The sequence below is a fragment of the Bos mutus genome, chromosome 27 (genome assembly GCF_027580195.1).
Source record: "Bos mutus isolate GX-2022 chromosome 27, NWIPB_WYAK_1.1, whole genome shotgun sequence".
In the NCBI taxonomy this organism is placed as follows: Eukaryota; Metazoa; Chordata; class Mammalia; order Artiodactyla; family Bovidae; genus Bos; species Bos mutus.
The window spans coordinates 8619232-8637268 of record NC_091643.1 but is presented as its reverse complement, the minus strand read 5'-3'; the positions used below and the strand labels follow the sequence as shown (position 1 = coordinate 8637268).

The 18037-nt window shown below is 45.4% G+C and overlaps 1 protein-coding gene across 3 annotated transcripts in view; it reads right to left on the bottom strand.

Moving 5' to 3' along the window:
* KAT6A (lysine acetyltransferase 6A) overlaps positions 1–12707 on the bottom strand; it is a 108781-nt gene extending 96074 nt beyond the window's left edge. For 2 of the 3 annotated variants that reach the window (XM_070364192.1, XM_070364193.1), the window contains exons 1-2: positions 12581–12707; positions 9193–10108 (exon numbers count right to left, since the gene is read on the bottom strand). In XM_070364192.1, coding sequence (XP_070220293.1) covers positions 9193–9792 — 600 coding nt within the window. In that variant the 5' untranslated portion in view covers positions 9793–10108; positions 12581–12707. Of the gene's footprint in view, positions 1–9192; positions 10109–12580 lie in introns of those variants that run through there. The other variant, XM_070364194.1, reaches the window with a different exon arrangement.
* Between the last annotated feature and the right edge of the window lie 5330 nt (positions 12708–18037).

Genomic DNA, 18037 nt, shown 5'->3' with positions numbered 1-18037 from the left:
CTGCCTGATTTTCTTTCTACAGCAGTCACTTTCTCCTCTCAAAGCTTTCCAACACCACTTTGCACCCACTGCAAAATTACATGTGGCACTCCTATAGTCTCTATGCTGAATTTCAACCCGAACCAAACAGTGCCATATTACCCTATCCAGTGGTGTTATAAGGCACTGTCCCCGATCTTAACTTTCATTTGCCACTCTCTAGTCCATTACAACAAAGTGAAAGTAATGCAGAGATGACGTGTTGATCATAAAAACCGAAAAAGACAAACATGACCTGCTGTCTGTTGCCTGTCCTGTAAAGTCTTGTTTCCTGGTATTACAAAACCAGGGCTTCCCTGGGGGCTCTGTGGTAAGGAATGCACCTGCCCGGGCAGGAGACGCAGGTCCTGTCTCCGGGTCAGGAAGATCTGCTGGAGAAGGAGACGGCAACCCACTCCCGTGTTCGTGCCCGACAAACCTCATGGACAGAGGAGCCTGGCGGGCTGCAGCCCACTCGGGTTGCAAAAGAGTTAAGACGGAGCAACTGAACAACAATAATTATAAAATCCAGAACCAAAATACTATGTATACATAAGATGATACACTCCTAGGCCAACCATATTTATGCCTTTAATGAAAATTACTTCATTAATTGTTAATAATAGAAAGGCTTGTCCCTCCCTTTCTATCTCAGTCTTAAATATTTTAAGTTCAAACCAACTACCCAAGTCACTCAATCATCATCCATGACTTTCTGAAAATCAGACTTAACTGCAAGTGAACATTATTTTCAAAACTCAAGGAGTATTTTATCTCTCAGTTTTAGGGTAGTTTAACATGTTCTAGTCAAGGCTATGGTTTTTCCAGTGGTCATGTATGGATGTAAGAGTTAGACTGTGAAGAAGGCTGAGCGCCGAAGAATTGATGCTTTTGAACTGTGGTGTTGGAGAAGACTCTCGAGAGTCCCTTGGACTGCAAGGAGATCCAACCAGTCCATTCTGAAGGAGATCAGCCCTGGGATTTCTTTGGAAGGAATGATGCTAAAGCTGAAACTCCAGTACTTTGGCCACCTCACGCGAAGAGTTGACTCATTGGAAAAGACTCTGATGCTGGGAGGGATTGGGGGCAGGAGGAGAAGGGGACGACAGAGGATGAGATGGCTGGATGGCATCACTGACTTGATGGACGTGAGTCTGAGTGAACTCCGAGAGTTGGTGATGGACAGGGAGGCCTGGCATGCTGCCATTCATGGGGTCGAAAAGAGTTGGACACAACTGAGCAACTGAACTGAACTGAACGTGTTCTCATAATATATTTACCTAAAACAGAAGAAAACTTTCTAATTCCTCTTCAGTCTCCCCCCACCAAAAAAACCTGTTCAACTTTCCAGAGTCTTCAAAAACTGAAACAAGCAGATTTATGTATCTGTGGTTTACAAAAACCAACAAAATTCTCTACACCAGGGTTCATCCTATGGTTTCCATCAAAGAAGAGATTTCTAACAATGTTATTTTATAGTCTTTCCTCTCTTAAAACTATAAAGCAGTACTACAGCCTAATGAAAAAAGCACAGAACTGAGAAGGGCTTGATCACATCCCCCAGATGTGATTTAACTTGCCGTGTGGCATTAAACAAAACTCATAAACCTCTCTGGACCTCAGCTTCTCTGTTTGTGAAATAAGATTAGAACCATCCTTATCCAAGACGGCTACTGGCTCCAAGTTTTACAAAATGCAGATGACTGTATTCTTCTTCTTCCTGAGAATTTATCCATACTTTGTATGCATTATTCAAAATAAAAAATAATATACTTTAATAAAAACATTTAATTAAAAATTAATATAAAACATACAAAATGTAAATAAATATATAAAATATATCATACTTGAAAAATACAACTTACTCAACACTACACAGCCAGACTTATTTTTTCACAGCAGGTCCTTTTCTGTAATTGCTAGCAGTTAAAAACTATTTTGACCCAGAATGGCATTCTGCAAACCTAAATGCTACACTCCTGTAATCTCCACGCTTAATTTCAACCCTAAACCAAATAGTGCCATGCTATGAACTGTTTCTTCACCTGTTCCCTAATGAAGCCAAAAGTATTTCTTTGGACTTGAATTTACAGAGTTATGTAAAGTGCTGATGAAAGCCATCTGTTGGGAACTTTGACATTCCTGTCAAAGGAAAAACCCAGAAGAAAAACCTAGATTTTCTTGGGAACCAGCTGCAGCTGCTGCTGCTGCTAAGTCGCTTCAGTCGTGTCCGACTCTGTGTAACCCCAAAGACGGCAGCCCACCAGGGTCCTCTGCCCCTGGGATTCTCTAGGCAAGAACACTGGAGTGGGTTGCCATTTCCTTCTCCACCAGCTGCAGCCAAAGGAGTCCAAATCCTACCCCAGCTGGAGAAGCAGAAGGTGAAGTCGCTGCAGGTTTAACTCACCTGCTGCAGACCCTGGGTGTGCTGACTCCACCCCTGAGCAGCCAACCTGTAAACAGCTTTACTAGAATGAGGCTCACAGCTGATTCCCATACATAACATTTATTTGATTCTTTAAAAAGTTTCAAAAGCATTATAAGTTTAAAAAACATTTCTCAGTTCACCAGAAAAAAAAATTTTTTAACTCTAGTTTAACCAGCAAACTTGGCACCCAGATTCAGTCCTTTCACACAGCTAAGAACCAGGTCAGTGTAATTATACTTTCACCAGTATTCTACATAGCAAGAGAAAAAAATACCTGAAGGAGAGTCTTACAACTGCAAGAGGCCTGGAATGATACAATTTTTTTTTTTCCGGATTCATTACACAGTTTCTGTTATCTATCTGCTTCGTAGTATTAACATTAAATACAATGTAAAAAAGTGCTGGCCCACGTATCTGGATGAACTGAATAAAAGACTGGCAGAAGAATAAGAAAGAAGATAATATATTTGGCATACATGTATCTTCCATTTGGTGTTTTATGAGATGCCATAATGAAAATTTGTATTATTAAATAGCTATTATATAAATATACTATGCCTATAAAACTTAACCATGTAAAGTTCTTCTGAGACTTCAATAAGAAAGTACATGCTGAAGCACTCAGAACAGTGGCCAACACATGGTTAGGCCTTAACAAATGTTACCTATTAATAGTTTCTATAAGCAACTGCTTTCAGTTCCTTGGCCTCCTGATACAGGGCAAAGAAAGAAGTTAGATCATCTAAGTCTCTACTCCCAAAGCAATTTGCTGTACTATCTGATGTCTTCCTTAATTTCTTCCATTTATTTCATCAATCTAGAAGAAGCTAGCCCAAGAAAGTGGAGAAGGCAATGGCACCCCACTCCAGTGCTCTTGCCTGGAAAATCCCATGGATGGAGGAGTCTGATAGGCTGCAGTCCATGGGGTCGCTAAGAGTTGGACACGACTGAGAGACTTCACTTTCACTTTTCACTTTCATGCATTGGAGAAGGAAATGGCAACCCACTCCAGTGTTCTTGCCTGGAGAATCCCAGGGACTGAGGAGCCTGGTGGGCTGCCGTCTATGGGGTCGCACAGAGTCAGACACTACTGAAGCGACTTAGCAGCAGTAGCAGCAGCAGCCCAAGAAAGAGCAAAGTACTAGCAAGTGTGACTCCATGGTAAAGAATCTGCCTGCAATGCAGGAGACACAGGTTCGATCCCTGATCCAGGAATATCCCCTGGAGAAGGAAATGGCAACCCACTCCAGTATTCTTGCCTGGAAAATCCTATGGGCAGAGGGGCCTGGCAGGCTACAGTCCATGAGGTCGCAAAGAGTCTGAAACGACTTAATGACTCAACAAGTAGCTGAGTATGGAAGTTTTGATCAGCAATGACTAAATCAAAGGTTGTTTTAGTGGCTCAAGTTTTCTCCCAGGGTATATCATGGGTTGAAAACAACCAGTGCACACAGAGCTCACAGGCTAACTTGAAGACCAAAAAATATCTGTACAACTGACTATTTAAATAAATATTGTATCACAAACATACCTCTGTCTGAGTTATTTTTAATTTTTTTTTTAAAATAAGAACAAGTCTGCTGAGACAAAGTCAATTTATATTAACCAAATTTATATTTAGGGCTTCCCTGGCAGCTCAGATGATAAAGAATCTACCTTCAATGCAGGAGACCCAGGTTTGATCCCTGGGTGGGAAAGGTCCCCTGGAGAAAGGAATGGCAACCCACTCCAGTATTCTTGCCTGGAGAAGTTCATGGACAGAGAAGCCTGGTGGGCTACAGTCCACTGGGTCACAAAGAGTCCAACATAACTGAGCGACTAACATACACACACACACACACATTTATATTTAACACACCTCAATGACTTGTTAGGAACAAATTTTTATTTCTGGCCAGCTTCTCCTCAGGACCCTGGACATTTAAGGGTCATCAAAAAATGGTATAAACAATGATGTAAAAATGTACAATACTGTAATTACAATTAATGTAATTAACTATAATGTAAGAAAATACAATTATTGAGATCAATCAGTTGCAAACTCGGTGACATTACAAAATCTACAATATTCACGTTGCTGTATCCTTGCCATTACTTGAAAAAAAAAGTGAGCAACATATGGTTACGATAATTTTCTCTACAGTAATCCTTCTTCACTTAAAGACTGATACAGTTGTCATTATCCTCCATTCCTTCTCCCACAGAATTAGAATTAAAACTTGCATCTTAAAGAGTTTCCTAATAATTATACTATAAAATACACTTGCTTGCATGCTCTCATAAGGATTTTAAATTGAGAACTTTTTCCACTTTTACTACTAATTTATGTCATCTCAACTCTTCTGTAGCGTCTTCGCTTTCTGGTATCTGCTATGTGTGTGCATGTTTAAGTAGACAAGCATTCTGCCAAGCAGTGAACGCACCCCTGAATTTAACAGCATGGACGATTACTATAAAGTACCATAGCAACAAAATACATGAAAACATTACCAAGCTTACATTTATAAACAATTTTATCAGATCCACTATTCTAACACATAAAATGTGAAACAATTTTATGATTAAGGCCATTTCCAAATAGCTAAATCAAAACTCTCATTCGTAACTGTCCTAACTTGAAAATATATTTCCATTCTAATCAGCATCTCTACATCAAATATCAAATTCCTGTCAAAGCCTCATTTATTCTATGCACTTAAAATGCCAAGTTCCAGTTACACAGAATAGTTTGGACTCTACTAAGAGTTTACTGCATTTCAATACAACTTATCTTAGAAGGCTAGCAATTTATCATTTAATCTTTTGGCTCCAAGTCACTCAGCTGGGTAATGACCTAAACAATAACATTGGCTGACAGTATCTTCTCTTCCCTTCCCAACTTGAATGCTTCAGCAAAATATAATTCTGTTCCACAATACTTCACAGATTAACAGTTTCCTCATCTGGCTGATCACCACAGGAGCAGTTTTCTGGATCAGTAATATGGAACATAAAATAAAGATATTCAAGTACATTGTTCTGCGTATGAAACAAACCCAGAAATTTGAAATGAAGGTGGAAATTATTCCTGAAAGGGAAATGGATCCTTCCAAGATTCAGTGTCCAAAGTAATTCTTTTAATGGACCATTCAAATCTCAGGTAATAATTAGCCTCACCCAGGAAATATCTTATTCTTTCTCAAGAGATTCACACACCTAATTGTTACACCAAAAAACAGTGAATGTACAAACTAAAAGTTATATTTTGTGAACTAAAACAATGGTGTAAAAAAAGTTATTGCCCATTTCTATGCTGTCTGCCTTAATCCCCAACAGGACCTAAATCATAAATGCATTGTTCGTGGTAGGCACCTAAACACTTACTGAATTAATAAAAGTAAGTGAACAAATTTTCTTACAGGAATGTCTATTTCAAAAAAAGGAAATCTGCAAGTGGAAGTTCTTATTTAAGCCAGTTACACACACCACCTCCACCTATAAGCCAGTTACACACACCACCTCCACCTATAGCCCATAATTCAAGGGAAAGCAACATTCTGTCCCAAATTAAAGCACTCTATTATAGCCACGCAACCGACCCCAAACTACAAATCAGAAGACTCCAGGGCCATCTGAAATGAAAATTAATACACACAGAAAAACAAGGGAAAAAAAACTCACATAGACCAAACTATTTTTTAGTTATGGATCTCAGGTATACAAAACTAAATTATTCATAATCTTTTACTTCTGCTACATTCCTACTGCTGGTTTGAAATCAAATTCAGAATCCATTTCATGACAGAAAGAGAAGAAAGGGATGCAAACAGTGCGAGGGGAGCTCGGGACATGTCCTCCTCCCTGTGCCTCGCAGTTAACACCAACAACACTCACGACTGTGCCCGACGCAGTGACAGGCATGACGCCCAACGACTCTCAGGGGGCAGCAGGCATCTCTGCGACAAAGACTCTGGAGCCAGGATGCCCAAGGCCAAAACCTCGCCCTGTCTGTCACCTAATATATCTGAGACTTGGACAAGTTACTGAAGCTCTTATGCCTCAGTTTCTTCACCTGTAAAATAACAGCACCTATCTCATTGCGCCGTATGAGGATCACACGAGTTAACTTATGTGTGGCTGTAAAGTAATGCCTGGCGCCCAGTATAAACAAATCATTAAGTTAAACAAACTCACCATAAACTACCACACCCTAAAGTTAGCACAGAAATTTCCCTTGTAACATGGATAAAACTTTTCAATCACAGTATCTCCAGATTCTCCTGTTTATCAATGTGAAAACACACTTTAGCTCAAGTGTCTTCACAAAAACTCTCAAAATTTTTTGTACACAGCCATCTCACTTTCAGAGCAAAGCAAAAACCACTCAGTTGCTGAAAAGTTAAGATTTAGCTCCTTCCAAAGGTTAACATCACAATTAAAAAGAAAAAATTAAAGGTTAGAGCTGACACAGAAACAAGTAAAGGGGAACTTGCTCAGGCCACTCCAGTCCCTGCACTCGATCTCTCAGCCACAGCCGCGCAGACCGGCAGGACACCGCCCTGCGGACAGCAGGTACGGTCACTGCAGCTCCAAGCGGAGCACCCGGTCCCCAGCAGGCGCTCAGCAACTATTTGCTGCATTCATCATTACTTCTATTATCAAATACAATCTGGATAATTTTTTAAAGAACATCTAGGTTCATAACAGCAATCAATCAATTCCAAATGGGAACTGACTGGACAGTTTTTTAAAAACCAAGAAGTAGTTAAATACAACAAAAGGAACAAACATAATCTCTTCATAGGAGAAATAATTCCTCGCCCTGAAGTTTACTGCATTATGATTTTCAATGTGAGCTTTTCATATCTTTGGAGAAAGTCACACAGAAAATTTAACCCCTGAAAATAAGACTTCTATTAAAAAATATATAACAGATCTCATCAACCCTAACTGTGTAGACAACTACCATAAACTGGCTTCCCAATCAGACCAGTAAAAATACACAAAAATCTACTCAACAAAACTCAATTTTTCCACAGTCAGTTACTTTGGTTTATAATAGTGTATAATAAATAAGTTATGTAGCCAAAGAGATATTTCTAACCAAAGCAAACCAGCAGACCTCTACTGGATTAAATTTACTGCAAAGGTCTAGCAGTAAAATAAGGACTGCTGGACTAGATGGTTTTCAAAAGTCCCTTCAAAACTACAACTTTAGGATGGTAAGACTCAGTTTTATCCTACACTGTACTATATCGACTACCTTTAAAAAAAGATATGACAACTGACATTTTATGTATGGCTAACATTTTTTAAAATTAAAATACCTAATCCAAGCAAGAGAAATTAAAGCACTCAGGAGTTCTAATAAGAATTTATAATACCCAATTCACAGATGTGACACTGATTTCATTCTAAACTATAAAGTATTTCCCATTTCCAGGCAGTAAACCTAGAGATCATTTGATAACGGTTGTTGAAATCAATTCTATTTCATTTAACTTCAGCTATGGGATCAAGAAACAATTCATACAATCCTTACAGCACTGAACTGCAGAATGAAGTATTTCAGTTCCTTGTCCGCCTTGAATTTTCAATACACCCTTAATGAACGTTCCGATGGTACAGAACCATGTTATGAATGGGACTGCCTATTAATTCAAGACTCCATTAGAATCATTTTAAGGGTAATAACAGTTAAGATAATGCTTCTATTTCAAAGTCCACAGGGAAAACGGAACCCTAAAATAGATCTCTAAAACTTTCATCCAAAAAAACTGTTCATTTTCAATTGCTATTTAAACAAAAATCTACTGGCGGGTTATTAATTGCAAGAATCTAGATCAATCCTCAAATATTTTAAAATACATTCAATGTTATTAACTTCAGACTGTTAACATGCTAGAAATAGCCTTCATGGTCTTCAGCAAAGTGAAGACGGTGTTGCTGGCGTTCACCAAGGTGTGCAACACTCTTAAAGCACCACCACTCCCCACGAACCGCAACTCTGAGCCCCGGAAGTAAATTCACAGCTCTCACTCCAGGTCAACGTGAAAAGGAGCTACTAACAACTCTCCCCATCCTGAATACCTACTTGAGGGCCAAGGTTAACTGTTAGGAAGAATCTTCCAGCTCTACAAAGTAACTGCATACACACAGCACACTAGGGGCCTGTGCCCCGACTCTCAACTCCCCAGAGCTTCAGCGACGTGGGCTACTGTATTCCCGACCCATGCAGCGACATCTGTCATAAGCAACGTTTAGGACTCCATTGCATGCAAAAAAATAACACACGACCAAAAATTAGAATACAAACAGCAGAAATAAGAATCACTAAATCTGCTTTGCCACTGCTTTGGTCTGGATAATCAGTCTAATTCCTGTCTAGTAAGAAAACGAAGAAAGGAAGAAGACAGGTTCTTAGGGTTTCCAGCCTTCGGCTGCTCAGCAACTTCAGCAGGAAGGTATTATAAAAACTTTTCAGAACAGTCTGAAAGTTGCTTGTTACTTTTTAATTCTAAGCATGTTCTTTTAGGTGGAGCAATACTCTACACTTTGAAATCTTAGGCATCAAATATGTCAAAGTATTAGAACAATCACATCTATTGAGTTCTCACACCTAGATTTCACCAATAAAAGCCAGGCAGTGATTATCCACAAAGGGCCCTGAATGCCCAATGTAACCTCTATTGAACATCCTAGAAATGTGGCTCTGTAGCATGCTGTATCCCCAGCTCTGGGAACACTCACGTGCACGCCCTTCTTACCTTATCCTTTTCATGTGGAAGGAGTGACACTGGAGGTAAAGAGGAAAGAGACTCACAACTCTCTTTCCCATCCACATTGGTTGCTTTAGTGTTGAGCCGATAAAGAGGTCCATCTTTAAGGAGTCTGCCGTGGCCAACGGCGCGTTTAATAGCCAATCGTAACTGCTGGTGAAGGCCAGAGGCAGCACCGCCTCCAAATAATGCAGACACATCCTTCTGACCTTTCAAAAAACGTTCAATGCTTTTCAGAGTTGAGCCACCGGACTCCGCCAAGCCCTCAACTGCCCTCTTGATCAGTTTATTCCAGTCTACATTTTGCTTGTTATCCAATTTTCCATGGTTTCGAGGTTTAGGAAGTGCTATTCGCCCAGGATTATCAGGATCTTTATAGGAATTGAGTCCTTTATTTGAGACCTTCAAAATTGTTCCATCCTTGACACTCAACTCCAGTTGCTCTAAAACAGTTTTACGATCCAAGCCATGGGATGAAGACACTGCATTGCATATCCTTTCTTCTGAAGGCCGCTGTTTTTGCTTCTTCACTTTTTTGATGGCCTCCAAAATCCACTCCGTGTACAGCGGGTTGGCGAGTTTTACCATGGTGAAGGATTCTGTATATCCATAGAGTCGCTATCCCTTATCCTGATGCTGCGTAAGTTTCACACCTTGGAAAACACCATTCGCGGAGGCTGGGAACCAGTTAACCATAGCATACAAGTTTCCTGGCCTCAGTCCTTTCTCCTTTCATGAAACAGAGGCCTCCCCACTTTTATTTTAGAAATCAAAACAACCTGTTATCTGCAAAGTCTTCAAACTTCCCAACAAACTTCTCAGTAGCACCACATGTGGGTCTCTTCATAAAGGTGTAAAAACTCAAGAACATCTCATTCCCAGCAGAAAAATGTGCATCTTATGCCTGAAAAACAAAACAAAGTCAGCTTTCTATCAAGGTCCACTTTATAAATAAATTATAACTGAAGCATCCTAGCCTTTAAAGCACTCCAACAGCAAGTGTTCACTGAGCACCTGTAAAAGTGTGAACATGTTTCCATTATTGTTCAAAACAATCATGTGTGCAAACCATTGGGATAACAAAGAAAAGGAAAAAAGATGAATGATGAGGAAACAAGATGAGATGCACTATAAATGACCTCAAGCTACAACTAACCAGAGGGTGCTGGCTATCCTGCTCGGCACAATCTCCACTCACCCGGCTATGAACTGAAACTCGTCCTTGACAGCTTTCCCCAACAAACTAATCAGAACTTCAACAAGTTACCTGAATCAGCAGAAAGAATCCTGCAATGCAAGTAAGAGTGAATCTTTCATCTTTCAAAATTCCAGACATGTAGACTGGATGAAACAGTCAATAAGAAAGGCAAAAAACCACTGAGAAAATGTTTTAACTGTTTCACCTAGTAAAAGAAACAAAATTTACACACAGCACAGTTCATATTTTACGTACAATATTACTACATACGTTCCAAATGGAAACAAAATAACAATGAAAATAGTCAAGTGTGAAAAGTGTTTAGAGAATTTTAAAATAAGCCAATTTCATTCAGATTTTAAGAATCACATGCTGTGATAGCTTCTCCTAGTAACATTCAATATATTGGAGAGAGTCCAGCAACTGTCAAAATGTTCACAACCAATCTACAGATAGAGAAACTAGAAATGAGAATGGCCCGGAAATTCCTAGGTTCAAACGTACACTTATTTACATATCAAATGTACAGTTCAGAGGGGTGAAATATACTGCCTGTGTGTAGTCTAAAGAGAAGAAGATCTCATAATGATTCAAGACTGTTGTCCTGAAGTGAACATTAATGAAAAAAAAAACACAAACATTATGTATATACATGACGCTGCCACTCCACGATCAAAGTCAGTAACACTTTCAAACAAAAGAACCCGAAAGATTTGCATCTTTTAAAAAATCACCAAAATAATGAACCCTATAACTCCTTTGCTTCCAAAAATAAACTTAACCTTACCTAAATGCTCCTGAGAACTCTTATTCTGAGGAGCCTTTACAACATAAACAATGTCTTAAAGTGGCTCGCACAATCCTTCCTTAAAGAGTGCCACCGAACTCAAAGGAAAAAGTTTAACAAGATGCGAGGAAACCGATAGTACTATTAACTCTGATAAGAAAGAAAAGGCTCGAGTAAACACTCAAACCTAAGGCAAAACTTAATTTTTAAATGAGCTCTGGCTGAAAAGCGCCGCCCCCCCCCCCGCTACCCCCCGGAGAGAACTAAGCTACATTTGGGTGAGAAGCGTCTCGAGAGGACAGAAATCATAATAGCATTGTCGGAGTTCATTATGGGGGGGAATCTGCGGTGAAAGAAAGGAGCGGCTCCAGCCCGAGTTTCAGCGGCTGGGCCCGTCCCGCACGGGCTCACCTGCCCCGCAGGTAAGAAGAGAGAATGAATGACAGCCGCTGCCGGCCTCCCGGCTCCGCGCAAGGGCCCCGGGTCTGCGGCGAGCAGAGCGCCTGCAGACTTGAACTCTAACTCGGGGAAACTGCCCCCTCGCTCCCGACAGTCCTCCCGAGCCTCCTTCCCCGCCACCCCACCCCCTCCACCCCCCGACACAGCTTCGCGCTCTCTTTTTTAAAAGAGCGAGAAAAACTTTAAAAACAACAACAACAACTTGGCGTTGGCACCAGCCTGCGGCTTGCTTGCAGACGCGGGGGGCGGCCCGGCGGCTCCCACCGGACGGGAACGGAACCCGGGGACGAAGTTAACAATGAAATCACGTGAAAGAGTTGCGAGCGCCGCTCGTCTGCGCTCCCGGGCGCCCCGCAGCCGGGCCGGGTCCCGGCGGGAGCGGCGCGGGGCGCGGGGCGGGGTCGGGGGGGCCCCGCCGGGCAGGTCGGCGCTGACAGGCGCCCGCCGCCCCCCGGCCCCGGGCTGACAGCGCGCGGACCCGCCGCCGCACGTGCGCCCTCCGCGCCCCCGCACGGCCGCCTGTCAGCCCGCGCCGCGCGCGCGGCCGGGCCCGGGCCGGGCGCGGGCACCGGGCCGCGGGCGCCGGACGGTGGGCGCGCCCCGAGGGAGCCCGGCCGGCCGGCCGCCCGCCCGCGCGCCCGCCCGCCCGCGGCCTGGCCGCCGCCCCTCGCGGCTCCCCGCTCCGCAGAGCCGGGCCCGGGCGCTGGGCGCGGGCCGCGGGCTGGAGGCCGCCGGGCGCCCAGCGGGCGCGAGGGGGCGGCCGCGGCGCCCCAGCCCGAGGCCTGGCGCAGAGCAGCGGGAGGCGGCGCAGGCCGCGGCGGGGCCTGCAGCGGCCACTCGGGCCCGCGCGGCGGCGGGGCGGGGTCCCCAGGCGGCTCGGCCTCGGGCTCGGCGGCCGGGGGCGGCCGGGGGGTGGCCCCTCGGCTACTTACCGGGGGCGGAGAGCGCCGGGCGCCCGGGGCCCCGGGCCGGACCGCGGAGATGCCCCGAACTGACACGGCCGCCATCTTGGAGACAGTGCGCTCCGGCCGGGGGGAGGGGAGGCGGGGCGGCGGAACAGCCGCGGGGGGAGGGGTGGCGGCGCGAGGGAACGGCGGCCTGGGGGAGGGCGCGGGAACGGCTCGGGAGGGAGGCGGGTGGGAGGGGGAAGAGGGGGCCGCGCGGGCGGCGGGCGGGGGGGAGGCGGCCGCGGAGCGGGAAGAGCTGGGCCGGGCGCCGGGGAAGGCCGGAGGGCGGGGCGGGGGCAGCAGGGAACAGCCGGCCGCGCGGGTCACGTGGGGCCGGTACAAAAGGCCAAAGTGGGAGGCGGCGCCGCGCGCGCGGAGCCCCGGCGGCCGGGGGGCGCCCGTGCGCGGGCCGGGCGGCTCCCCACCCCGGGGCTGGAGCAGCCGCGGCGAACCCCATGGCACCGCCGGGGAGCGGAGGGCCGCGCCCGGGCGGGGAGGCTTCGGGGCGGCGCGGAAATCCGGTAGGATCCGAAGTCTTGATGGCGCCCGGTGTTTACAGCCACCCAGCCCGGCTCCTCGTCGCCTCTGCGGGCGGCCCCCAGGAGCCGGGGCCGGGAGGGGGCGGAGGGCGGGGAAGCCGCCCCCCTTCATCACTGCGGTGTCCCCCTTCGTCACTTGGTGTCCCCCCTCCCGCTTCATCACTGCGGTGTCTCCACCCCCTTCATCACTTCAGTGTCCCCCCCCCCACCTTCATCGCTGCGGTGTCTCCACCCCCTTCATCACTGCGGTAGCCCCCCCCCTTCATCACTTCGGTGTCCCCCGCTTCATCACTGCGGTGTCCCCCCTTCATCACTTCGGTGCCTCCCCCCCATGTTCATCACTTCGGTGCCCCCCCTCCAATGTTCATCACGTCGGTGTTCCCCCTCCTCCATGTTCATCACGTCGGTGCCCTCCCGCATGTTCATCACGTCGGTGCTCCCCCCCACCCATGTTCTTCACTTCGGTATCTCCTCGCAGGAAGAGGAGAGGGCGCGAGGCGGGAGGGCCAGGGCGGAAAGTTGGACGGCGCGCAGAGCCCCACCGTCTTGACCTCACCCTCCCCGCCCCGGGGGACCTGTTGGACCGCGCAGAGCCATCTCGCTCTGCAGGGGCCGGTGTGCGATCGGCGGCGAGCCCCGCGCGGGTCCGCTGCGCGTGTGAGCCTGGAGCCTCCGTCGGGCTCCTGCCACGACTCCCCGGTACGGTGCGCCTGGCCCTGCTCGGCCCGCTCTCTACCGAATCTACGGCCGAGCTGAGAACGGGCCCCTTTTCACGGCCCGTCTGTCCTCCTCTGGCCGCACGGATGTTTTCTTTGTCTGGTGTCCCGTCGGTGGCAGGGACTGAGTCAGACCTTTTTATTAATCTGCATTCCAGGGAAGGGCAGTGCATGACAGATGACAGACGAAATAACTCATACTTTTGTGTGGACACGTTTTCCCGCCCCCGGACCATTTCACCGGCCAGACTGTTCTCCCCAAACATCTCCTGGATTTATCCCAGCTTTACCATTTAAAGTCCACGCTCTGGCTCACTCCCCTAACGTTGCCTTCGTGAACTTTTGCAGTTTGATCGCTTGCCCTATCCCTGTGGCACTTGTTGCATGGCCTTTTAACTACGTTTTATGAACGTATTCCCAAGTATATTCTGGAATGCCTCTTTGCATCTCCAGTGGCGTAGTGTTATGTGCAGTTCAGAGTCCAAAAAGGTGTTGCTAGTGAATGAACAGTAAGGTGAAACTGCTTTTGAACTGTGGTGTTGGAGAAGACTCTTGAGAGTCCCTTGGACTGCAAGGAGATCCAACCAGTCCATCCTAAAGGAGATCAGTCCTGGGTGTTCATTGGAAGAACTGATGCTGAAGCTGAAACTCCAATACTCTGGCCACCTGATGCAGAGAGCTGACTCATGTGAAAAGACCCTGATGCTGGGAAAGATTGAGGGCAGGAGGATAAGGGGGTGACAGAGGATGAGATGGTTGGATGGCATCACCGACTCAATGGACATGAGTTTGAGTAAACTCTGGGAGTTGGTGATGGACAGGGAGGCCTGGCATGCTGCGGCGGGGTTGCAAAGAGTCTGACACGACTTAACTGAACTGACTGAGCTGAACTGAAGAGGTGGAATGTCCACCTCCACCCCCATCAAGCTCTCTCTTGTTTATGTCTCAACCTATACTTTCTTTGTCTCTATAGCTTTTCTCCATTCTGCTCCTTAGCCTTATTCCTCTATACATCGTAGACGGTCTAGGCCGTTCAATAACATAAAAACTTACATTTTCAACTCAGTATCCTACCACTGACAACTGATAACAGTAATTGTAAGATTTACAGAATCACCCTTTTCTTCACCTACCACTAAGCCCCATCCCCAAATTAGGAGAGAAATATGGGGATAGAAAATAATCTATTAGGGCATTTTCCATTCTAGATGAGTTAGATAGATGCATTCTCAGGAAAAATGAGAGGCATTTGTAATGAAAATACACCTGTGGGCAGAAAGTGGGAGAGACTCTATTTTAGAAGACTAAAGCAATGTTCTTATTTCCCAAACAGGACAGATAAAGTCATACGAATAGAAAATGAGTTCATGGGAGGTGAGTGCGTGGTCTTCAGAAGAAAATAACCAAGATGGCTTTTGTTTGCTTTTGGATAATTTGGAAGAAAACTAGCCGCAGCCATTGTTGTGAAAAGACCAAACTGGAGTTTAAGCACACAGTAGCAAGAATTTAAAACAATTTGCAACAACAAAGCACAGTTTAGCTTTTCAAACAGCTTCCATAGAGAGTCTTTGCTTTACATTTGCATAACTTAATGGCACATTCAGGCAATTTTCTCAAAAGACTGATTCAGGTCTTCATCTTTTGCATCCTAAAAAGAAATCCACAGTATCCAAAGGATAGTTCGCTTGTTTCAAGCCTACTCAGAATTCAGCCCTGTTGGGCTGACGGCTCAAAGTTTGTCCCCCTTCCACATTTCACTCTAGATATCCCTGCCTTTTCAGCTGTATGTTAACTACATTTTATGCAGAGTTCAGCTAAGCCTCAGATTGGATGGTTGCCCTATCCTTGTTTCAACAGGAGTTGTAATCCATTTACATTTAATATAATTACTGCGAAATGAGCACAACTGTATGATAATTTGAACATTCTTTGGCATTGCTCTTCTTTGGAATTGGAAAGAAAACCGACATTTTCCAGTCCTGCGGCCACTGCTGCGTTCTCCAAATGTTCTAATATATTAAGTGCAGAACTTTAACAGCATCACCTTTCAGGAGTTTAAATAGTCCAGCTGGAATTCCATCACCTCCACTAACTTTGTTCATAATCATGCTTCCTAAGGCCCACTTGACTTCACACTCCCGGATGTCTGGCTCTAGGTGAGTGATCACCATCATTGTGGTCATCTGGGTCATTAGGGCCTTTTCTTGTACAGTTTTTCTGTGTAATCTTGCCACCTTTTCTTAATCTTTTCTGCTTCTATTAGGTCCTTGATATTTCTGTCCTTTATCGTGCCCATCTTTGCATGAAATATTCCCTTGATATCTCCAATTTTCTTGAAGAGATCACTAGTCTTTCCCATTGTATTGTTTTCCTCTATTTCTTTGCATTGTTCATTTAAGAAGGCCTCCTTTTCTCTCTTTGCTATTCTCTGGAACTCTGCACTCAGATGGGTATATCTTTCCCTTTCTCCCTTCATGGATCACAACCTTGTGGTGGTGGAGGGGTTTGCATAACTCAATAAAGCTATGAGCCACGCCAAGCAGACCCATCCAAGACAGCCAGGTCACAGTGAAGAGTTCTGACAAAACAGTCCACCGGAGGAGAAAATGGCAACCCACTCCCGTATTCTTGCCTTGAGAACCCCATGAACACTAAGAAAAAGCAAAAAGATTGACTTATTACACTATAATATAAAGGATTATTTTTGCCACTTCCCTCCGAATGCTAAAAGCATAGAATAGTATTGTTCCTCCACTTAGTCCTTCCCCTTTTGTGTTTACCGTTATCATGGATTTTAATTGTGCACATATTTTAAACCACAGTTGAGATTGGGTTTTGGCAAGACTTGATCTCCTTCTGTTTTGCTACAGCTCCTACAGCACAGCCTTTAGGGTTCCAACTGAGAGTCTGTGTTCCCTGGAGCCGACAGTGGTCACTGCGGGCACTGAAATCTAATGCTGGTTTCCTCAAAACCCTGAGATGGCAAAAACCTCCACTCTGCTTTCCCAGGGCTTAACCTTCTGGTTCAGTAGGTAAAGAATCCACCTGCAATGCAGGAGACCTGGGTCCAGAAGATGCCCTGAAGAAGGAAATGGCAACCGAGTGCAGTATTCTTGCCTGGGAAATCTCATGGACAGAGGAGCCTGGCAGGCTACCATCCATGGGGTCACAAAGAGTCGGACACGACAGAGCAGGCAAGCACATGCAACCTTTTGTCTTAGGCATCTTCAGAAACTTAAGGGAGGACTTTTCTGCTGGCCCAGCGATTAAGACTTCACACTTTTCATGTAGGGGGCCCATTGTTCGATCCCTGGTCAGGGAAGTTCCACATGCCGCAAGGTACAGCCAAGAAAATAAAAGTAAAGACCTATATATTTTTAAAAAGAGAGAAAAACTTGAGGAAACCAGCAGAGACTTAGGCTCAGTTATTCACTTGTCCCTTTTCACTGGAAATCTGGCCCCTCTATTTGATTTTGTCTCTCTGACCTTACTTAACTGCCACAGTTCCTGCTGGTCTCTTTGCCTCTCGGGGCCTCTTTTGTGGGTCTGTTCCCAAACTCGGACTCTGGCCGTATGCCTCGAATTTCCCTGAGGAGCAAAGGTGCTGGAGAATGTCACCCCACCTGTGTGTAAAGTTTCCCCTCAGTTGAGACTGGATCCTCTTAAGTCTGGGCCCTTAAGTTGCTTGCTAATGCCTTCAAGTAGGTGTTTTATCCTGTACCTGCTCGCCTCGTGGTTTTCAGCTGGATCTTTGGCCTGCTGTAAGCACCCCCACCATACTCAGAACTAGGAAAAGTGTTAAAAATGAAAAGGTCTTTCCTTCCTTCTCATGAGAAGAATGTCTGAACACGGCTTTGCCTGATGTATCAAGGTAAGTTTCCAATACTTCCTGTGTATCAGAATCACCTGAGTACTTTTTAATAAGTAAAGATTCAAGGATTCCATTCCAGACTTACTGAATCGGAGTTTCTGAGAGTGAGACGAATTTGGCTCTATGTTTTAAAAAATTCTGCTCTCAAGTAAGAACTTCTGCTCTGACCATGATCAAGTATTGGGGTTTATCCTCCCCCCTTAAACAACTGCAAAGCCTGAAAGACTATATGAAACAATGGTTTTTAAGACATTGGACAATAGACAGGGTAGGGCAGTGGTGACTGAAACGAGAAGTAGAAGCAGCAAACCGCCCC